The following is a 24,384-nucleotide window of genomic DNA, read 5'->3' as shown; positions in this document are numbered from 1 at the left end:
TCAACATAAATGTAACTCAGCCTTTCCAGCTTGCTAACTATGTGTGAAGCATGATGCAAAGGCAAACAGAGATCAATTTGATTTTTGCCCTCATTTCAAGTAGTATATCATTAATGAAGAAGACATGGGACGCAATTATAAAAAAGACTATGATGCAAGTTGGGTTCTAATAAGTAATGTAATAAATACACAATTCCTTGGAAGCAGAGGAGAAAGAAATTAAATTCTGGAAAGTGCAGTTTGGAAGAAAATAGTATTTGAGGTAGACCTTGAAGAATGGTTAAAATCTGGCTTGAAAAATGGAGCTGGGGGTGCCTTTCAAAGTATAACAAATATAAAGAAGCAGAAACAAAGAATGTTTTTAGTGTGCTAGGACTGAGTGCCGTGTTCCTATTCCAACTGGGAAGGAGACTTCAAGAGGTACATATGGCCACATGTATTTGAGCAGATTACAGACCATCCTGTTCGTGCTGTTGAAATGTCTTCTCCTAACTTTCAATCACTTTTTCAGCTTAAGAAGGGCATTCTGAATTCAGTTGTAGCCTCCATATTCTTAGCTTGGTATTATTTGTCAACTTAATGAACAGATTTTCAAAGCTATTAACCAGTTATTTCATTCCTCTTATGTTTGGCAAAGTCTAATTAATTATAGGTTATGGGTTTTACTTGCAGTAAAAATAAAATATTTCAGTATCACCATTTTGTACTTCTGTGCCGCTTTCATTTTTTAAATAATAAAACTTTTATGGTCTTTCTCCCTCCTGCTGTTCATTAGCCTTGTGTGACCCCGTTTGCCTCAATGGTGGTTCCTGTAATAAGCCGAACACTTGCCTCTGTCAAAATGGATTCTTCGGTGCACAGTGTCAGAATGGTAATTATTCTTTCTTTATAAATAAAAGGCAAAGGGAAAGTTAGACATAAACAGAGCTCTGAGTAAACACAAAGAGACGAGTTTCAAAAGGGAAGATGCTATTTATTTTTTTCTCTATTTTTCTTCTTGAGATGTTACAGATTTAGCCACCACATGACCACTTCATAGAAACAGATCAGAGTTATTGTGAAAAATGGTTATATTTATTCAACATATGTTAGGCTCACAACCTTGGTGATTGTGCGGTTTTGTAGGACTAAGGTGTGAAACAAATAGGGAAAGTTCCTTTTCAGTCTATTGTAATGGAATGGTGTCATTTTTATTGTCTTCACAGCAAAAATGTTTGATTTGTGGTCAATCTAATGTCACTATTATCTCATGATCTCTCTCGACTTGTTTCATTAAGCATTTATGAGGAGCCACCTATGTACGGCGCTATGCAAGGTGACATGGAGACATAAAGATGCTTCATTTTTCCCCTTCATGTCCTGTTATTTTAACACTTTCCCTCATATAGTTAATGCTACAGGTTTTTTCAGAATAATGGGCGCTTCCTGAGCTGACAGTATAGTCATGAATTAATGTCAATAAATGAAATTCAAAATGTATTTTCTGCATCTTCATATTTTTGAGTTTATGCAGAATATAGTGTAGATTTTTAGTAAAAGCATGTGAGAATATGTCATAATTTAAATCCTAAAATCTGTACTTTCCCTGCCATGTCACACTTTGATTTAATCCCATTTCTTTCGTTTGGAGGTTGGCTAGGATTCTTAGGTTGCAATTGAGGCAGAGAACAAATCATCACTCTGATACCAAATATATTGGCATAGGGAAAGAGTTCCTCTAAATCAGGTTTCCTCTAAGAAATCAGTTTGTGAAATGGAAAGAAGTAAGGACTAAGTTAAGGAAAATCTTCCAAACTAGGAGACTGTCTAAATCCAAGTTTATGAGTTATAGTGTAGTTTTGAGTGGAGAATGTAAGGAGGAAAACGGAAAGCTTACGTCTCTCATGCTATTTGCAGTAGATGAAAGATATAGTAAGAAAAGTTCTCCTCTAAAATTTATGTCAGCAGTTTAACTGGGAAAGGAGTGAAATCTCTGAATTATTAAGTTGAACTAAAAATCATCTATTGAATATATGTCATGTTGGCAGGTTTTGGAATTAACCAGTCTCTACAACTTCCTAGCCGGCATGGATTTTGAAAATGTACTTAAAGTCCCCAGACCGCAGACTTCTTGAGTTTCAAATTTGAACTAGACAGTTGCTGTGAGGCACAGGTGAGACATAGAGTGGACCACCTGCACATACAGATAGCACATGGCTAGTAGCATTAAGTAATAGTATTATTGTCATTAAGACATGCTACAGAAGATGCAGAAGAAAAAAAACACAGTCTTTGTTCTTATTAGATCACATCCCCTTGTGAGCCTTATGTGAGCTCACATGATGGGAAGGGAAGATGTACACACTTGGAAGACCATTGAATAAATTAGGCAGAACATGATTAAAGGTAAATATGGGGAACATATACTGTGTTCTAAAAGATTTCAAAATAGGAAGAGAAAAATTGAGCTAGAAACATCATGAAAGAGTTAAACTACTCTATTAATAAGCAAAGCTTTAAATGTGAGGCTGGAGAGATGATTAAATGCATCTTCCAATTTCCTTCATCCCTTGAGTGCCATGAGCCCATTCCACACGGAGAGTGAGGCTGAATTACTTGGCTCTCTTTGGAGTTTGATGGAAGATCCATCTGAAGCCTAGAGAATCTCATAAATATATGTGTGAATGTAGATTTTTCTCCTAACCTTTCTTTTCCTAAAATTAGGAATAGGGGTGAGCATGACCAAGCCTAAGTTTTATGCTGTTTCTCCATGTTACTTTAATTATGTATACTTTTTTGTCTAAATGTAATATTTATCTCTACACTCAAGTTTTGTGGAGTAGATGAATATTGATTATAGCAAGGTTACCCATTATAAATAGGTCTTCTGTTCTTTTTTTTTTTAGTTTTAAATTTCTAACCATAGTTATTTCCTATGGTGTTTTTGTAATGGAAAGAATACATTTTTTCCTAATAAATAGAAATAATATTAAGTTGTATAAAGATTAGAAAGCAGAAAATGTAAAAGCTTTTCCCTGTTATAAAAAGTACCAATAAAAAATGCCAGGGAGGGGCTGGCCCTGTGGCCTGAGTGGTTAAGTTCCTGCGCTCCGCTTTGGTGGCCCAGGGTTTCACTGGTCCCGATCCTGGGCACGGACATGGCACCACTGATGAGTGACGAGTGGTACACTGAGTCGGTGTCCCACATGCCACAGCTGGAGGGACCCACAACTGAAATATACATCTATGTACTGGGGGGATTTGGGGAGAAAAAGCAGGAAAAAAAAGAAGATTGGCAACAGTCTTAGCTCAGGTGCCAATCTTTAAAAAAAAAAAAAAATGCCAGAGAAAGCAGACTCAACTAACTAAAGTAGTCTAAAATAGTAGAAATTATCCATTTGCTAAAATTATTCAGTTATATTGTTACATAAAGTGCTACATTATTTTCATTTGTAAACCCACTGGAAATCAGTTGAATTTTCCTTACAGTATTTGGAAATAAAGAAAACAGTTATTAATGATGGATCTAGTTCTAAAGGGGTCAGTCTGCAACAGCTCTGTTACTGAAACCAGTTAATTTGACATTCATTTTTAAAATACAGACTTAAATCCACTTAATTATTATTTAGGGAAAAATTAAATTTAAAAATTTCCAGGCATGTTTGCTTATGTATTATTATTTTTTAAATAACTGCATTTAATTGTCATATCTGGAAGAAACATAGAGCAATAATAATCCTCTCATGAGCGATAAATATTAACTTCTGGATTCCATGGAACAAAATCATATACATAGAAGATACTAGTACAGTGTATTCAAGATTATCCAATATATATTCCCAAAAATGCCAAGGATTTATTGTTAAAAAGATTTTTGCCAAGAATTCACAGGAGTTAGTCAAATATATATTGCTGCCTTCGTGACCTCCATGGGTTTTCAGACATTAACTTAGAAGTATCTTCTAAATAGCATGTGACAGATTGTTGAGATTTTTCTAATTTCCACAGGAACAGATTCATTCTTATTTTGAGTTAGGTTTTGACTTATTTTCTCGGTTTTGCCCAGACCATTTCACTCTTTATTTCAAAGTATGGTGAAACAGAAGATAAGGTTCATAATATGTGCACCATAATACCGAAGACTCCATTCGTCATGAACACTTCACCAATACATTTCAAATTGTGCTAACCCACTAGCGGGTTATAGCTATGAGCATTGTATTTTATGATTTAGAAAGGACAGTTTTAATGACTTGCAGTTGTGATCTTTTATTCCAAGAGCACATTTCTCTGCCTTATGGCCCCATAGATAACAAGCACGTGATGCAATATGTAATATATAATAATGGAATATGTAATATTCACAGACTGCTGCCATGTGTTCTTTCAGCTATCTGCCACCCTCCCTGTAAGAATGGTGGCCACTGCATGAGAAATAATGTGTGCACCTGCCGTGAAGGATACACTGGTAGGAGATGCCAAAAAAGTAAGACACCACTAAATGTATTTGCCAACTACAAGTAAAGCGAACACGTTAAATAGCAAAACTATTGCTATTTAAGTACTGATATTTCATCCTTTTACCTTAAGGTATCTGTGATCCCATGTGCATGAATGGAGGAAAATGTGTGGCACCAAACATTTGCTCTTGTCCTTCTGGTTGGATTGGGAAACAATGTGGCACACGTAAGAGGAATACTGTTAAATGCTAAAGCTGCGTCCTTATGGGAACACAAAGCAGATTTTTCCTTGTTTTTGTTTGTTTGTTTTTATTTTTGCTTATTTGTTCCTACTTTGGGAGGTATCTTTTTGAAATGGAAAGAGTAAAATGTCAGAGGTCCTCTGAACTCATTCTTTCAGAGGAAGAGGATATACTGTGTTTTCCAGTCGGTCCGCTGCAGTTTCCTGGATAAATGACGCATCTTTCTCTTGATCTCCTAATCTTAAGTAGGGGTCAGGGGAAAGTTTTAATACATTACTGATTTCTTGGCCCCAGCTCAGGCTAACCGCTTCAGAACCTCCCAAGGTAGGGTGCCACTGTTTTCACACCTGGCAGTTTTTGAGATGATAGCAGCTCTCTCTCATTCAAATGTTTCATTTTTTTCTTTTTATACAATTGTTATTTAAAATTAGCAGCATTATAGTATTATTTTATATTTGTATGATACTATTATAGTGTATTTGTTAGAGTGAAAAGTGAGAAGCAGCATAAATGTCCAACAGCTGGGGAAAAGTTAAATCACAATGCATTCAATCCGTGGAATATTATACAACCATTAAAATCATTTTCCAAGAATACGTAGTGACATTGGAGAATGTTCCTGATAAAATGTTAAGGGAAAATATCCTTTAATCATTGATTTTTAACTGTTTGCCTTTTTTTTACCTTAATGAAAATTTTTGTGGTTTATGATAGGATTTGACAAGTAAATTAAATTTTTAGTTTGTTTATATTTCTATTTGCAGCTATTTGCTTTCAGAAATGTAAGAATGGTGGTGAATGTATTGCTCCCAATGTATGCCATTGTCCTGCCTCATGGGAAGGAGTGCAGTGTCAAATACGTAAGCCTACAGGATTGTTTTCTCCTGTATGTTCTGATCCTGCATCTGTTAGCATTATTAAACAAAGTATAGCATTAGGAGAAATCCACAGGGAAAAATTCCAGCATGCTGATCCATTTAAAAATAATGGTTTTCGAAATAAAAGGAAATCTTCTCCATTTTTATATCCATTTAAAAGAAGAAAGTATGGCTTAATATATTAATATTTTGTATGACATAGATAATTCCAAATTATGGTCTGTGGGTTGCCAATGAAATTCCCTCAGGTGAGCCACAGAGGATTTTAATATACAGCTTAAATATTCTTTCATAGTATAAATATATATCTATCATGGAAATCATAGAAAATATGAAAAAGCTTTAAAAAATTATTCAGTCCAAATTTCACCACATAGAACTAATTTCTGTTAAGATTTTGGTATTTTAATATATTTTTATATGGTTTTAGACATAAATTTTTACAAAGATGAGATCTCAGAGTACAGAGGAAAATCAAATTTTATACAATTTGGAAATTTATGAAAACCTGAAATAAAATGTTAAAATATTAACGAAGATTAACTTAATGGGAAAAATTGGAAATCTCGCAAAAATATTTTCAAATGATCAATAATTATGTAATTCCAAAACTGGTGGTTCAAGTGTACTGTAAACTGAAATTACACAGTTGCAACATGACCATGCCTTTTTTACTAAAAATACCTGCCCTGCTTTTCAGTGTCTTATGAACCAAACTGTTTCCATGTATCAGAGACTCTGCATATAATTTTCATAACTCTTAAACTTTATTTTATTAGTAATTGCTATCATAATTTATACATTTCTCATCTTAGGAAAATATTACCAAAGAATTTATTAAGTGCTAGTACTTACATAAGAAATATGTACTTGAAAATAAATAATTCTGATTGGAAGTTAGATATGGTAAAATCTAGAAAAAAGAGCTAGGAACCTCAATTTGGGCTACTCGTTCTGGAGAGAGTTCTCTGTGGACCACGAGAGAGAATGAGGAGATGTTAAAAGCACATTGATGTGGAAATATGCTCCCATGATTGTAGATTGAGGTACTCTGAACACAGCCTGAAGATGTGCACCCTGTTTTTGCATCTTGCAGCACTTTTATGTGAATTTTTAAAAGTCCCCTTCCTCAAAATGCTTTATTTCCAACTGTCTGGAAACTATTGACATTGTTATTTGAACAAGAAGTGTTGCTGCCATCTGCTGGAAAACTGTTGTAGTAAATATTCAGATCTGTGATGTCTGTGATGTGAATGGTGCTTCCTTTGCTGTCGAGCTTTGGGCATTACACAACCTGCCTAACCTCACACAAGAGCCGTGATGAAAACGTAACTCTTCGATGTTGCATTTATACCAAAGAGAATATTATTCTTGAATTATGCAAGCTTCCAATATCAGCTATTGAAGCAGATACCTCTCCCATGAAAAATGTAACTGTTGCATATAATTTTATATTACGCTTACTTTAATTTGATATTACTTAAAAGCATTTTCCATGTCCTTAAAAGCATAACTTTAAATGATACATTAAGTTCTATAATATAAATTCTGTAAATCACTTGACCTTTCCCCTTATGTTGAATATTTTAGTTATTTACAAGTTATTACTATTTTAAGTATTATCAGCGTTTTCTCTGTATATGTGGGTAGGTAAACAGAGAGATGATAGGTAGATAGATAGATAATTGGATGATAGATAAATAGATAGATATTGAAAAATAGTGAGATAGATATAGATTTTTAAAAATTTCATTGGGAGAGATTTTAAGGAAGAAATTCCTAGTACAGACTGTGAAAATCTTTAGAAAATTTCCAAGAGTTGTTTCACATTAAACTTCCAATGGTAGTATATAAAGTTGTCTGTTTTTCCATATACTGGCCAGTACTGAATTGTCTCTTTTAAATTTTTGCTAAATTGTTAAAAAGCAAATTATAATCTAAGCGCTATCTTCTGCTACTGATTTGAAACTCCTCTCTAAAGAAAACAAAAATTGTAAAAGTGTTGTTTTGAGTTTTGGGTGTTTTGTTTTTTGATGTGTGTGTGAGTGTGTGCGCGCACTCGCATGCTCTGGTTGCAGGAAGATAAGAGGGCAGCTGGTCATTCATAGATTTTTATGCCTATTTTTGTAGGTGAGTCACTGAATAGCTTCAGACCACTAGAATGAATATGTTACAAGCATTTGTATCAAAGATGGTAATTGTAAAAATTTGTGTATTGCAGCAATTTGCAATCAAAAGTGTCTTTATGGAGGCAGGTGTGTATTTCCCAATGTATGCTCTTGCCGCACTGGATATTCTGGAGACAAATGTGAAAAGAAAATACAGGTATTTTAAATTTTAAAGTGAAAATAAATATTAGATATTGACATCTGCTAGCTACTCAGATACTCTACTTGGTATTTGATGCCTATCTGTTAATGTTTTATTTTCTTTTATTTCCAAAATAAAAAGATATACAAGGATTTATATTTGCCTCTAAAACTAAAAAACTAAAACTAAAAATAATCATTTCTGTGTCATTATAGAGTTATCTTATTATTCAAAATTTTGATGTACACAAATAATTTCATTGTGCAGATACAGCTGTCAAATGTAATGCGTTATTTCATGGCAGTGGAGTTGAGAGAGAGCAAATATTCCACGATATGGATTTAAGACACCACTGATTTATATTTTGGTTAAATACTGGGTCAAAAGGCCACCCTCACTCCTCTCAAAAATAATCCACCACTTTTTTGTTTTTTTTTTTAAGGAAGATTAGCCCCGAGCTAACTGCTGCCAATCCTCTTCTTTTCGCTGAGGAAGACTGGCCCTGAACTAACATGCATGCCCATCTTCCTCTACTTTATATGTAGGATGCCCACCACAGCATGGCTTGGCAAGCGGTGCCATGTCTGCACCCGGGATCCGAACCGGCGAATCCCGGGCTGCCGAGGCAGAACATGCGCACTTAACTGCTGCGCCACTGGGCTAGCCCCCAATCCACCACTTTTAAATCAATGAATCACTACTTCATTGATTTGGGGTGGGCCTAAACATTTTTAGTGGGTCGTGTGTCACTAAAGCCTTGTCTATCCTCATACTTTTCCCTGACAGTGTTCTTTCTCTTCATTTGCTCCCTATTAAAATCCATTCCAGGGAAAGCAATAAAAAAAACTCTTGCCATCATTAGAATTAGGATTTATTTGTATTTCAGAAATCAAGAAACCAAAGGAAGAGCAGAAGCTTTCTTAGAGTTTCTGAAATTGTCCCGCAGTTACTATATACTACACTATATAGCCAGTGCTATATAAATATCTATTCAAAGAGTTTCTGTGATCATACTGGTGCCTCTAAGATTAAACTGAATTTTTTTTGGTCTTTAATCTTAAATTTCTGAATATCAACGGCTGAGACATTTTTTCAGTCCTAATTCCTACACATACCAGGGTGGCTCTAATGATCACCAAAAAATTGCAGCAAAACTTAAAAATTTCTTAAACTTAATCAGTGTTAGTTTTAACTTAAAAACCAATTATACGCTATTTAGTACTTCAAAAAGCCTAAGGGTCATGAATATCAAAGTATGCTGGAGCACTATAATTTGAAAAATGATAAGGAATTTTCTTCTTGAAGTGTGATACTGGATCAGTCTGGCTTCAAGGCAAAGTGGATGTATTTATATTCTCCTAGTACTGGTGTTCATCCTGGAAGGATATGGCCCCGTTTTGAAAAAAACAAGATCATAATGGTACTATGGTTTGAAACAAAAGTTATTGAGAACTCATTTGATCAGCTATTGTTGAAAAAAATAAAAATAAAAGCTTGAGTTCTTTGGGTTTGAAGGTAGCTGAAATATATATTATTTTATTTTATTTGAGATTTTTATGCCACAGAAAACCCTATAACCTCAAAAGCTTTCCACTCTGCTGACATACTAAATTGGTTACTTCTCTGTATTCCATTTTGATGTGTTTCTTTAATCTGAATCTTTCCTCATGTGATCAATAGCAGACCACCTTCATCTCCATTAATGCTGCTTCAGAGGCTGCCTCTGGAACCATATTAGGGAAAGAAAGAACAGAAGATCACGGGGAAGGAAAAGGAAAACAAAAATGAAAAGACTGGTTCAAGGGCCACATGTCCTGCTTTGCTCTAACCTGCTCTCCCAAGTTCCTTACTTCGTTTCTCTCTCCAGCTTTGTTCGGTTGCTCACTGGTGCCATTTCATTCGTTTTTGATATTTCTTTGGCTCCTAAACATAGGGTAAAAAAACCAAATTTTGCTTTAGCAGGAAAAAACCCAGCTACCATTTATGGTATTGACAGAACCCTCCCTAACTGCTCCCGGCTCCCCTCTGACCTCCCTTCCCAAAGGAGAGTTCAGGCTGGCGAAATCACCTCCTGGCCCTTCTTGGATCACCCTGAGGTAGTGGGTGAAAAAAAGAAATGGAGGATATTGATTGGATTGCTAGAATTTCAATGGAAAAAAAAAAAAGCCAAAAAAAGAGAATTCCTGGCTAGAAACAAAAGACACAGAGAAAGGGGAAGTGGTCAAGGGAGGTCCTAAGGAGAGTGGGTTAATAAAATCTTTGAGATGCTTCATAACCTGCGGCCTAGCTGCTAACTTTGGCCCTGCCACTTGTTGGCTCTGTGAACTTGGGCAAGGTATTGAACTCCTCTGAGCCTGTTTCTTTATCTGTAACATGGGGCTAATAAGGACACCTAATCATAGGGTTTTTATAGGGATTAAATATGTTAATATATGTGAAGTACCTAGAACAGTGCCTGGTATATAGAAAATACTATGTAAGTTTGTGATGAGTTGCTACACTGAATAGGACAGAGTGAGGTGAGGGAAAAGGATGGGGAAAGAGACTGGAGAGAAATGTTGCAATGCATTGAAACAGTCTTTTCCTGAAGGATCAGAAAAAATTTATGCAGTTTTACTGAAGATGGATGTTTCTTGAATGTATCCGTTTGCCAAGATGGAGTCAGGTAGTATCCAAGCTCCATTCACTCACAACTGTTTTGATATTTAAATATGATCTTGATTAGGTCCTAATTTTGTAAAAGCAGTACTTAGACTCTAGTGGCAAGCATAGAACTGAGAGAGCTTTATGTACCATGTCAGAGGGAAGGAGGCAGCAAATAATGCGTAAGGGTGGAATGGTTTTCTAACATTTATTGAAACTTTATTTTCCTCTTCCTACTACAGATAAAACGCCATTGAGTAATGTCAAGTATATGAATTACAAGCCTATATCTTAAGAATGGAAATTTTTATTCAGAAAAAGTTGAAGTAAACTACTCGAAGTTTATTTGAACATCATCTTAAAAACTATTTTAAAGACTGAAGAAACTAATAAAATATGGAGTGGTCTTAGCTGTCATTGTTATAGAACAATGAAAATAGAAAAACAGCATTTTTATAGAAAAGCAAAGAAGAAATCCAGGTAATCTAAATTTGACTTTGAAATGTGATTTGATATTTACATATTGACATGATGTATCTGATATTCCAGACATTCACAATATTTAATAAACTGAATATTTTTCCAATCCTTGCTGTGGTGGTGTCTTTATCATCGGGGATCAATCAGCAAAACAGAAGCCACTTGATGTATCCAGATATAAAGTATTTAATGTAGAATTGGGAGGTCACAGGACTGTTGGAAGAGCCAGGGGTAGGGGTGGGGGCAGTGAGGGGTGGTCAGGAAAGCAGCTGCTGAAGGTCAGAGAGATTGAGCCTGAAGACATCAGCCTAAAGCACCAAGCAGGGGCCTTTCAGAAGCTTTTCTGGAGCTGCTGCAATACTTCAGAATCTTCAAAAACTACCACCAACTATCTCAGGCAAAGTGGGTTATTGTCAAAAATTTGCTGGAAAACCACTGTGAATCTTTCAGCTATCCAAGTATCTAGCTGCAAATACCTCTGAAAAAAATAATGACTTCCTATTCATTTCCATCTTCTCACTCTCAGAAAACTTTTTCTCACTGGCAAATTCTAACCCAAAATCACATAGAGAAAGGGATTCTGGAGAATGTAGTTACCAGCCTTAGAATGAAGTGACAGTGGTGCCAAGGTGACAACAGTGAGCTGACACAAGACATAATAGGAGTTCTGCATTTTATTGCTTTGGACTATATTCCAGAGATAAAGCCATCACTTCTCAGCGATAGAAACACCATATTTAGTTTTGTCTGTTTATTTTGCACATCCAGTCTTTCTTCTGCTACCCTTTCTGAACAAGAGGAAAGACATACTAAAATTTTGGTTTTAAAAGATTTACTTGGTCATTGTGTTTATATGGAAACAAAACCTGAAAATGTCTGTTTCATCTTTCCATTCTTTCGGTACCGTGATCTATTTTGGTGTAGAAGCTAGAGAGAAACTATCACAAGATCACATCCTTCCACCAATATCAAAAGAGAAGTGGAAGCTTAATAAAAGCAAAATTAAATGACATCAATTATTGGAGAAGTGGGTAATGTCAACAGGGAATATATATATTTGAGAGGTTTGTCTCAGAGATGCAAATAATTATAGGTTAGCTAGAATTATAAATCTTCCAAACCCTACTGTCTAATATTTGATCTCAAACTTTTCATTTGTCTTTCAAAAAACATTTTAATGTGAACATACATATTTTGAATTATATGAGTTTACAAAACTCTTTTGTTCTTTTAAATAGAGTGAGCATTCCTAAGCCATGTCTAAACCGTAAGATAAAATAAGACATTATTAGAATAATATGATTGCTAACTTTGACAAGAATCTTTTAAGTAATAGCATCCAATGTCAGAATTAAAGAGATTTTAACCAATCATTTTATGTTTGCTGCAAGAAAGGTTGTTTTAAAGAATTACTTAGAATTTAATGTTTTACTATGTTTCATTTCATTACCAAAAATACAGAAATAAAATGCAAAATAAACCTTTGAAAATTAGTATGCACTTAAATTTTTAAGCTCTTGTGAGAATGAGTATTAGAAAGAAAAAATACTCTAGATAAAAATGAATACTTTTTTAAAGTTAATAATTGGAACTGAAATTCCAACAAAAATATATATAATGAAAATCTATACAATTTTTATACCCATCTCTTTGCCACCTTTGCTCAGTACACAGCATGGCAATTTTATCAATAGCCTTATTAAATTGATTTTCAGTGTATACTTTTTATGGTTACAATATTATAATTGCTCAAGAATTTATTCTGAAATGTCTCAACCAATACTTTAAATCTTTCATAAATATTTCCTAGATCCACACCAAGAATCCCAAGCTACAACTAAAATATTAATCAGTAGATTATTCATTTATAATAGATTTAATGGACCCATATATGCTGATAATGAAGAAATGCTATGGTTTACAGATTTTATATAAAAGTACTCCTTATGAAAGCTAATGACTCATGCAAATGAAAGTAATGTTTTAGAAACATAATGTGAGTTTAGAAAGCAAGTAATTTGATAAATTTATGGAGAAGAAATTTGATTTTTTCTTTTTTCTTGGTGATATTTTCACATCTATTAACTTAAAAATTTTTATCCAAAATCTGTTTGAAAAATGCTTTGAAGATGAGTGTTTGAGAATGTAAGCAAAAGTACTTTAAAATGTGTAATTTTCAATGTTTACCTTTTAAATCATTTTCCAAAAAGAATTCAGATCATAGACTTTGTTTAATATGCTTGGCTATTTTGTATTTATTCATGTTAACATTTAAATGAAATGTTTGAGTTATCAAATATTCTATCCTTTCTTTGATCCTCTATTTAAAATACAGAGCTTCTCTAAACTTTAAAATATGCCTAGTAGTCTTCCTTCTAAAATATTAAAGTATCATAATCTTTTTGATAGAATTATAAACGTATCTTATTCACATATTATAAAACTTATCTGAATTGCAACATACATAATAAAATTTTAAATTTCAGGTTAGATATATTTGGGGATATTTGGAGCCCATAATAGAAACGTATACATATTGTATATATTATATCCATTTAATAAACACCATTATAACTATGTAAATGTTTTTAAAGTATTTATGTGCTGGAGTTTAAACCATGCATATTTATAATAATCAAATTAATATAATATTTTGCTTTTTTATGTCACTTAATTTATTCTTTATGGTATGCATACCAGTTACTTCTAAAATGAGATGAAGTGGTGTACATATTAAATAACGTGTTAAATACAGAAAAAAACACAGAAAACCTAAAAATAGAAACATTGTATTGCATATCTACAATGGGATAAATTATAAATAAGAAATAAATATTAGGCAGAGTTATAAGATTCTATCTTTTTTGTTTTTATAAAAGAGATATAGCCGTTTGTACACAGAAAGCAAAATAGGTGGTCTCAGTGGAATGTATTAATTAATTCTTATATAATGGACACTGAATAGCCCTGCAGCTGATATTTTCTCAATCACTGTTTGCAAATGATACTGAAAATATCAACCTAATTCTTGTTTATAGAAAAAAGTCTGACAGTCTTAAGATTGCATAAGTCTTAAACACATTTTCTTCGTCTGATCAGGTAGATGAAATGGTATATGTGTAAAGAGCAGTAAAACAGAGTTGTGCTGAAATCCCTAAGATTTAATGTTGAATAAGAAACATCTTATAAAGCCTATTCCTAGATACCTTCCATTTTTCATAGAACTCAGCCCTTAATCCCTGAAAACAGGCTGCAAAAATTGACTCTGTTGATTAGTTCTTGTCAGGTGTTTTTCCCCACTTTTCAATTTGCTTCACAAGGACCTCCTCATATCACTCTTTCTTGATGTTGAAAAATGGACAGGATCCTTGACACTGCACATTCCCTAGTCATCATGTCACAGTGGCCTGGAGTGATCCAAAGTTTGCTGTGGACGAGTATGTGGGAATGCTACCTGTCTCTGGTGTTGAAGAGTGGATAACTGCTCTGTTTCCTTCATTTTCTATCCAACGGCTCACATGGGTGAAAAACACCTCCCTTCTCTCAGGTGGGAGCCATCAAGTTGAGGTTTAAGTTTGATTCAACTCAATGAGAATGGTGGTTCTTTAAAAGGATGCAGAGAAATCTCACAGAGCTCAAGGACAAGATGTGAAGCTGGGCTTAATGGGAACCAGGAAGCAATCAAGAAAGGAGACTCTCTTTTTCTTTTTTTGGAGCTGCATAGATGATCTCTTTTTGTCTTCTCTGTAAATTTCTGGTTCTCTCCACCCATTGCCGTCCTTTGCTGATCTTCATCAAGGTCCAAAGCGGCCATCAGATCTACACAGCAATCCTTCGGTTCCTATAGCTGCCACTCATTGGCTGGAAAACGTGTCGTTTAGTTCAAAAGCCTTAAGTTAGAAAAATCTCAGAGGGTAATGACCAGTCAGTGGATTAGGTAGGCTTGAGCCAGTGTCCATCTCTGGGCAATCAGCCATGATCAGGGCCAGCAGAGCCATACAGTGGGTGCAGCTGCCTGTGTGTTAGGCTATGGGAAAGTTCATGTTCTGAGTTGGGCATGCAACAGATCTGAATACAGGAAGTTCCCAGGATGCCATGGTTTCCAGACTTCTGTGATGCTGAAATTGAGGTAAGTAATTGGGCCAGAATGGGCTCCTATTCTTGAGAAATTATGATAATTCTAGTCAGACTATGGTTGTCAAGGGATGTTTTTTGTATTTGGGGTTTTTAAAATCTATTTCTTTAATGCAAGTAAACTAAAACTCATGTGAACAAATATGTCTGTCAAAGGGCAGTACTGGGTATGATGCTGTCTCCAATCAACATCCACTTTATTTTCATAAAGCATTCAGTAGCACACTATGAGAATCAGAAGTGTTTTCTTGATTAGAAGTAGATCAATTATATTATCAAATTATCAGGCTAATTTGAGGAAAGAAAACTAAAATATATTGAGCATGATGCTAGGGATTTTAATTATTATCAACTATTCAGACCTCACAAAACTATTGAGAGATAAGGAAATCTATCCTCACCTTACACATGAAGACACCAAAGACCAGAAAAGTCCAATTAGTTTATGTCTTGCTGTTTACATATTGCAGTGCTTGTATCTGGATGCACATCTGTCTGAAACCAAGGCCTATTATTTATTTCAACAGCATAGTATCACACATTTAAAAAAAAAAGCCAAGAATTTTCAATGACTTTTAATGACTCAAGACCACTTAATAATTTCGATAAAGCATCCTACTTGAGTATCTCTTTCCCCTTATCTTTTCAATCCACATTATGGGTTGATAGAAGAAAGCTATGCATGTCAAAATAAGAGATTTTAATTTGTTAACTTATTGGACAAAAATATTTTGAAAGGAACAAATATTCAAAATATTGAAAAGAAGACTTTCTGAATTAGTAGCCTGTTTTATTTCAGCTGTGGAATACACATCTGTATCTAGAGAGGTGTCAGTTAAGAAAGAGCACATGCAGAAACAGGACTGAAGGCAGGAGAGCAGCCTGACACATGGGGCTGAGACTTTACAGTTGCGGGGACCTGGGTTTGAATTCAGCCCCACATCCTCTCTCTACCTCTTTCCAGTTATGTGGACTTGGACAGACAGCTTCACCTCCCTCTAAATTGAATTGCTTCATTTGTAAGATAGGGGTAAATAATACCTATTTCATAGGATTACTGGGGAATTTTAAATTTAAAATGACATTATAAATACTTCACAGTGACTGTTGTCTCATAAATACCCAATATATTGGTTTTATTATGTTTTTTGTTGCTAAAAATGTATCAGTGGAACCAGCTTAGGAAATTATGGTAAGTAGACTCCTCTATTTGGGTTTTAGGTCTTCCAATGATTACTGGACGTTGGTGTCTCTTGTTCCCTGATTAAAGAATTTACTTTTAGAAAGCATTGATTAAACAACACATGAGTTAAAAACAAGATAAAATAAGAGAACGCAAACTTTAAATCAACTCTGGTATACAATTAGTAAGGACAGACTAAAAAGACTAACAGCAGCTAGCATATAATGACTAAAATTTGTGAGCTGCGTGTGTGCCAAGCTCTGTTCTAAGTCATTTGCAAGGGTGAAGCTGATTCTGCCTCCTGACTCGCCTGGAGGAGGTGCTCCTCAAGGAGTCCCTCGGCACTGAGCAATCAGCCTGCCAGTAAGACCTTCGTGGGCCCTAAGCACTTTTGTCTTCCCAGGCCTCTTCCTCCACTTAAAAATATTAAAAATGGTATTCTACAACTGGGTTGGTGTAGAGGTCAATATATTAACATCATATATTAAAACATTTTTTTGACCTGAAAGTTCTTTTTTTCCTCTGATTTTAAAAGCAATTAAGACATTTTCATGAGCCTTTAAAAGTATTGTGGACCCTAGTTCCTGTGCCTCTTGTGTTTGATCAGAAAGGTGGCCCTGCCTGCTAGAGTGTGGCAGCCTGAGGCAGACCAAGACACAGACCATACTAGTCCTTAAATAGCCACTGTGGATGCTCCTGGAGAATAAAACAAAGGAAAGACAAACGAGGTGGCATTTCAATTTATATTTTTATTGTATGGACAGCCTTCTCCATCATTGTGGAACAATTTTAACCTCAGTTGTAAAGCTTTTGTAAAATTGCTTGTATAGGCAAATGAAAAGTAGCAGATTTTTGCCGGCAGATGGTGCTAGATCCTCAGTTCCTAGGTAGCAAACCAGAAATGCAGAATGACCACTTTGGTAAGAGAGCATTATTATTTAATGCAAACATGACATTTTTCAAAAATAAAATCCTTCATTAGTATAACATCAGTCTTTCTTGCGAGCCTAGACGTCTTTTTTACATCTAGTGGTCAATAAATAATTATAGCCACTTGGCTGAGTGCAGTTAGCAATTCCCACTGTGCTAGTAAGGGATTATTACTTTCATTTGAAGATTTGGTGATTTGCTCAATCTCTATGAGACTACAATTGCTGTGAGTAGTATTAGGGTAAGCAGGAATCCTTTTGTTTTCCATATATACATCGAACTTGGAAAATTCTAGCAATTAAAATATCAATACTTTCAAGTATTTCAAAATTATACCTTTTTTTCCATCTCATTGACAAATAATCATAAGTCAATGTGTAGCACACCCTGAAAGAAAGAAGTCTTTGTAAAGCATAATGCTTTCCGAAATATGCCCCTTCTTGGCACTATAATTTTGTCTGAAGTAAGCAGGGTCCCTCCAGCCATATGTCCTGTACGTGACAGTTCCTGGAGAGTCTTTGACTTGAGACACTATGAACTTGAGAAAAGTATAAGACTTACTGGATACAAACATTATAGTGAGAATAATCCCAATTTATTTTATTTTCCAATTCGATCACATAGACAGATAGACTGATGGAACATATATAGAGCGGGTTCTGATATCAAACTTCAATCTTCCTCACCAAGGATTTAGTGGTAATCCTTACTAATGTGGCCAAGAGATACTGTGTTTCCTTCACCGCATTGGTTCAATGCTGCCTGAGCTGAGATGATCCTGTTTTGGTTGAGAGCTTTGATTTCAAATCAAAGGCAATTCTAGACGGTTTGCTTATTCCATGGCCCCAAGTTGTGTTTTTAGCCACCAAGACCTGTCATTCATTTCTAGGGAAGACTGTGATGCTGCCTCCTATCGTAGTTAATGGAGATGGTGACTGCAGGATGCCTCATTCCCTTGTTCTGACTGCTCTTTGCTACATCAGCATTCTCTGCCGAGGCATTTTCCCTGATGACTGACAATTTCTGAAGACTGTAGAAATGGATAGGATCTTTTTTCAAACCCTTCTTCTGAAAATTGCCAATTCTTTCTTTTGAGTTGACTTGAAACCTATCTCCCCACATCAGAGTCAAGCCATTTCCAGTGTAATGCCATACACATACCCCTGCTGCAGCACCACAGGTGAATCTGGAGTCTGACCGCTTCATTTCCTACACAGTGGCCTACACAGAAGAGTAGAATGGTTCGACCTAAGAAAAAAGTGGCAAGGCAGCGACAGCTTGGGGAAAAACGTGGGTACCTTCGCAGACAAAATGTATCACGTCTCACGTGAGCCACAGACAAATATTTTGAAAAAATATTTTGGTTTTCTTTTTTGTCCTATAAAAGAAGAAATAGTCGTAGGAAATGGAAATTTGCATTACAAGAACATAAAACCTGAATTGCTCATTTTGAGAGTTGGCATAAGGCTGTGTGCCTGGCTCTGCAGAGCAAGAGTGGAATTTTTCTAGAGCCATATGGTTGATGCAAAAGGGCAACGGGCTAGAGCAGACAGAAGGCAGTTTACAGTTAATGATAAAGACCTGATGCATAATATATTCTAAAAAGCTTCCCATCTTAGACTCACATTAAAAAGGAGGAGGCCGCCAAGGAAGACATGGATGTTTTTTCCTTCTCAAATGAGAGAACAAAGATCCCAGACAGAGCATTACCTGTCAGCTCTGCTTAGACGACCTAACCTTCCAATCACTGTTAAACCAGACAATTACGAGAAAATTCCTGTTTGTAATCGCATTGAACACCATAGTGCATAGTCCTCCAAGTGAGTAAATATTATTTCCATTAAAACATAAAAATCCTTTCCCAACCCATGTAGGCAGGCAGATTACAGGCTCTGCTAGTCAGTGTTACTAAGCACTGGTGAGACAACTTGCCAGAAAGAGAGTTGTTAGGTTCCCCACCCCTCAGGAAATACTAAAATGACAAGCACGGTAGAAACCAAAACAAATAATCCGTTTGTAACTTCTGATAGAATATTCATGCTAAAAATATACACATGAGATTTTAACATTTAGGCCCCAAGCTCTTTGTAAAAGCTGCATTGCAATTAAGATGATTGCTACTCTTTATTTTTTAAAAAGCAAAGTAAATTCTTTATTATATGTACAAAACTCTCAGAGAAAACACTCATACTACCATATTACAGTTTTTATGCTAAAATAGATAAAATATTTAAGACTAATTTTATTTTTAAGTTTTTCATTTGAGTTGAAATTGGTATACTATTATGAATACTTTAGCTAATATCTAATAATGATTGAATTAACAAATGAAAATTAAAATCAAGATATGTAACCTTTCATTGAGGCCCAAATTTAAAAAATTATCACACCCAGTATTAACAGCATTGTTATCAAATGGTACCTGTCAGTAGAAATTTTAAGATACAGCCATTTGAAGGAGTACATCAAAATTTTAAATAATAGCCTCTGATATATTGCTCATAATAATTTACTTTAATTATTGGAATAATAATTCCACTGCCAAAAATATTTATTGTGGCTCAGTTTCCAGTGCTAAATAATAAAAATAAATGACAAAATATTTTAAATGACCTTCAATAGGAAAATAGTTAAATTACTATGTATCCAGCTATGGAATTTCTATATAGCCAATAAAACAATGATTCCTGTAGAACTATATCTCATATCTTATACATATGGCTATGTTGTATTAGGTGAAAAGGCAAATTTCCAGACAATAATTATAGTACACTCTCATTTTAAAGTGTGTATGTGTTTGCATATGTGTAAACATATGTTTCTAATATCATAGGAAATTTCTAAAAAGACAGAAATCAAATGTTTAAAATTGGTTGCTTCAGAGAAGTAGGATTCGGAGCTGAGGGGTGATTGAGGTAGATTTTACTTATTACTTCATATATATTTGTACTGCTTAAAAATTTTTTAGTGATCTTAAATTATTTTTGTAACATATTTTTGCAGAATCTCCAGTTGGCCTCAAACAATGCAGCTTTCTTGAAATACCAATTAAGAGACATTCAGACTAATATGAGTTGAAAATCAAAGAACCACTGCATAGTTTTTCTCAACTGAAAAGGGGCAATAAAAAATTAATTAAAATTTAATGTTATTTGTATAAAACTTTAGTTGTGGTACTTCCAATCACACTCCTTTCAGAGTAAAAGGTATTGCTAACTCATTATTGCATATGTATTTAAGTTGAAAACCGTTGTATTTAAATTAAGGAGAATGGTTTATAGTTTCATGAGTGTTATCATAAGATTAAAATTAATTGCTTAGAATTTTCATATGAGGCCAAAGTGGACAGGTAATCAGTCATAGGCTAATGTTATTAGCTTGATTCATGTTATCAAACTATATTTCTGATAATGCCAGGCAAGGGGGTGGGCAGGAGAGAAATATACTACATATCACAATGATGGAACCATGTTCTTTTGTGTGTATTAGTTCTAATATTTAGAGGTCACATTTACAGCAAAGAGTTGAGTTAATCACCTCAATAATTCAAGCAAAAAGCTCAAATTGCTTAAATTTATGGGAGCAAATGCACCACAAAATAATTTCTTCTACTTCTAAGTTTGTAGAGTGCCTTTTATGTGAAAATTTTGGAACCTTTAAAAGACTGAACTAAAGATACTTTAAAATGGATTAATGAACATTTTACTTTAAGGACAGAAAGAATTAAAATACACTATTCATTTTATGTAGATAATCTGTGGTGGCAGGTATGAAGCGACTTTCCCAAGAACTCATAAATCAGTTGAATGGTTAATTTTCAGTAGAAACTAAAGTTATCAAGGGTCGGTCTTAAATAAGTAAAGATTCGTTTTGTTTCAGAAGATGACCAGTATCTTTCTTTTTGAAAAAATATGGGATAATTTATACATGCAGAAGGAAACAGTACTATATCTCTAACGCTATAAAGCATATTAAAATGGACATTCACAGTTCAATCATCCAATTCAGAAGTATGCCAGTGCTAACAAGATTGCACCTACTTCTATGTTCCTCTGATAATCCTGCTTCTCTGTCCTGTATTTTGTGTTTATTACTCTGCTAGGCAACCTCGAAGATGATCCCCAGTGACTCCCACTTTCTGATATTCACACCCTTATGTAATCCTCTTCCTTTGAGAGTGTGCTGGACTTGGTGATCCACTTCTAACAAATAGAATGCGACAGAAGTAGTCGCTGTCACTTCTGAAATTAGGTTATGAAATAACTATAGCTTGCATCTCTCTCTCTCTCTCTTCACTCTCCTTCTCACTCTCCCTCTCTCGCTCTCTGGCTTGCTCTGAGGAAAGCCAGTTTGTCTATGAAAAGTTCTATATGGCAAGAGCCTCCAGCCAACAGACAGAAGGTTTAAGACCTTCAGTCAGTCCTACATCCAGGAGAAACTGAATCTTGACAACAATGACATGAGTGATTTTGGAGTGGAGCATCCCTGAGTCAAGCCCTGAGTCAAGACCGCAGCCCCAGGCATCATCCTGACTGAAACCGCAAAAGAGACCAGGGCCAGAGGCACTCAGTTAAACCACACCGGAATTCCTGACCCACTGGAAATGTGATAAAATAAACGTGTGTTATTTTGAGCCACTATGTTTTGGGGTCATTTGTTAGTCAGCAGTAGATAACCAATATGTTACCACTGCATTTTCTGAAGTTTTGATACAGAGTACAGAGTGTGTTTCTGTTGAATCGAACTGTTAAATTGTGTCATTCAATTCTTCATCTTGCAAATTTTTCTTCTTAATCTTCTAATAATTTAGAAAGGTACTGAAATCTTTTTTTTATCATCTTTGGTTTTGCCTATTTCTTCCTGTAGTTTTATCAAATTGTACTTTATATACTTGAGGCCATTAAGTCAGAACCCCACAAGTTCCTAGTATTCTAAGCCTTTTATCAGGCAGTATTAACATAGCATTAATATAAGGACTCTGGGAGCAGATTACCTACTGGATTTGAATCTTAACCTTATTCCTTATTAGCTATGTGACCTTGAGCAAATTATTTAACCTCCATACCTTTATTTCCTCATCTGAGAAATGGAAATAGAAATAATGCCTTCCTGATAGGATTGAAATGAGATTTAAACAAGTTAATACTCACAAGCCTACAACAGCAGTTGACATACAGCTATTGGTAAATCAATAAATGTCCTGACTTCTTTATCCCTAATAATGCTTTTTGGTTAAAGGTTACTAAAGATTACTTAAAGGTTATTTTGATACCTACTCCTTTTTTAAAAACAAACATTTTCCTGATTAGTCTTTTTCTACACTACTTTTAACCTTTCTCTCCCCTTAGGTTTTGTGTGTACCTCTTGAATTCAATGTATAGCTGAATTTCTCTTTTTTAACATATTTAGTCATTCTATCTTTCAGTTGAAAAGAACTAAATGTAGTGTGATTATAAATTTTAACTCATTTCTACCATTCTATTTTTTGCTGGTTGCCCACTTTTAATAGTTTTTTCTCCTTTCTTGCTTTCTTTTGTGTTGATTGAGCTGTTATATTTGTTTGATTCTTTGTCCATCTTTTCCCTTTAACTGGCTTGGGAGTGATACATATTATATTTTGATCCTTGTGATGATTGCCTTTGAATTTCTCAATTGATGAGCAAAATATGTCACTCTTCACTCTCATTTAAAAAAATATGAGACTTTTTCAACATTTAACTTCTGTCAACCTCCTTCCAAGCTACATGCTATTGTTGTACTTTACTTTTATCCTCTTTTACACTCTAAATTAGAAATTATTACTGCTGCCTTATAAAGACAATATTTGCTTAAATTTAGTTCCATGCTTACTAATCTGCTCACCATTCTTTCTTGCCTCTTGAAGTTCATTCATTTTGAAGCTCCTTTAGTGAAAGTATATTGATGATAAACGTTCTGTTTTTGTCTTAAAGTGTTACTATGATTCCCTCATACTTGAAAATATTTTGCTGGTGACAAATAAAATGTCAAGCAGTAGGATATATTCGAGAATATGAGGAAGCCATTTTGTGTAAACCTAATTTGGCCTGACCTTGTCTTTCCAAAAGGGCCTGACCGCAGTCGTTGAGCATGCATTGTATGTCTGCTTTAGATATTCCCTATGGCTAGAACAAAGGCCCTTGAGATAAAGGTGAAACTTCCCTCCCCATCCCAACACTGGCATTCCCTTAAGGATTAAGCATCTTTCCTTAGGCTAGGAACTGATTGCTGCGCTCACCTGTGACCACCCAGCTGGAGACAATAGGCTTGCCTCCTGCTACGCCCAACGAGATAGCAGACCACTACCTGCTGTGTCCATCAAGCGCTGTGCCGACAGGGCAATCTTGTGACTATTGTGGAGGGACATTTCAATCATATGTGAAATGTCCTGTATGGGGGTATATAGCACTCTGTATACCTCACTTCTTTGGTGCCCTTTCTTCCCGGGCCATGGTCCTCAGATTTCAGCTCAGAATAAACTCACCCAAATTTTCGTTTATATATTGGTTATGGATTATTTTCGTCGACACTGAACATCTAATTCTAGGTTTTTAGTTATTTTCTTTCTATACAATGAAACTACTATCCCACCATTCTTAAAATTTCTGTTATCAATCTAATTGTTCTTATGGTCTCTTATTCTGGCTCTTTTTCTATTCTTCTCTTTTAATTTGGTGTTTTGTAGTTTGACTACAAGATGTCTGAGCATCAATTTATTTTTTATTTATACTGCTCAAAAATTCTTATGTTTCTTGTATCTGTCGATTCATGCTATACCTACTCATAAAGTTGTTACAAGGATTAAATTAGTAAATGAATATCAAGTGCTGTGAGCAGTACCTGGAAAATACTAAATGCTAAGTATGTGTTTTCTATTATCATTAAATAGTGATTACTTTCATTATCATCTGCTTTAATATTGCCCCCCTTCCATTATTTGTATTCTTCCCCCCAAGACACCCATTAGAAATGAAAAACACTTGCCTATTCCAATCTTCTTGTGGATTAATAATCTCTCTTATTTCCCAAATCCTTGTCTCTCTGTACTACTGGGTAATTTCTTCAGACCTATCTCTAAATCACTAATTATCTTTTAAATGTTGTCTAATCTGCTCTTTAACCCATCT

The 24,384-nt window shown here is 34.9% G+C and overlaps 1 protein-coding gene across 1 annotated transcript in view; it reads left to right on the top strand.

Moving 5' to 3' along the window:
- Positions 1-11,098, top strand: part of VWDE (von Willebrand factor D and EGF domains) — a 69,550-nt gene extending 58,452 nt beyond the window's left edge. Inside the window, exons 26-31 of the mRNA XM_070615781.1 lie at positions 776-871; positions 4,370-4,465; positions 4,570-4,665; positions 5,446-5,541; positions 7,781-7,884; positions 10,755-11,098. Of these exons, the coding sequence (XP_070471882.1) occupies positions 776-871; positions 4,370-4,465; positions 4,570-4,665; positions 5,446-5,541; positions 7,781-7,884; positions 10,755-10,769 (503 nt within the window). The 3' untranslated portion in view covers positions 10,770-11,098. The remainder of the gene's footprint in view (positions 1-775; positions 872-4,369; positions 4,466-4,569; positions 4,666-5,445; positions 5,542-7,780; positions 7,885-10,754) is intronic.
- Positions 11,099-24,384: the final 13,286 nt, after the last annotated feature.

Source organism: Equus przewalskii, chromosome 4 (genome assembly GCF_037783145.1).
Source record: "Equus przewalskii isolate Varuska chromosome 4, EquPr2, whole genome shotgun sequence".
Lineage (NCBI taxonomy): Eukaryota > Metazoa > Chordata > Mammalia > Perissodactyla > Equidae > Equus > Equus przewalskii.
This window is presented reverse-complemented; position numbering and strand designations above follow the sequence as displayed.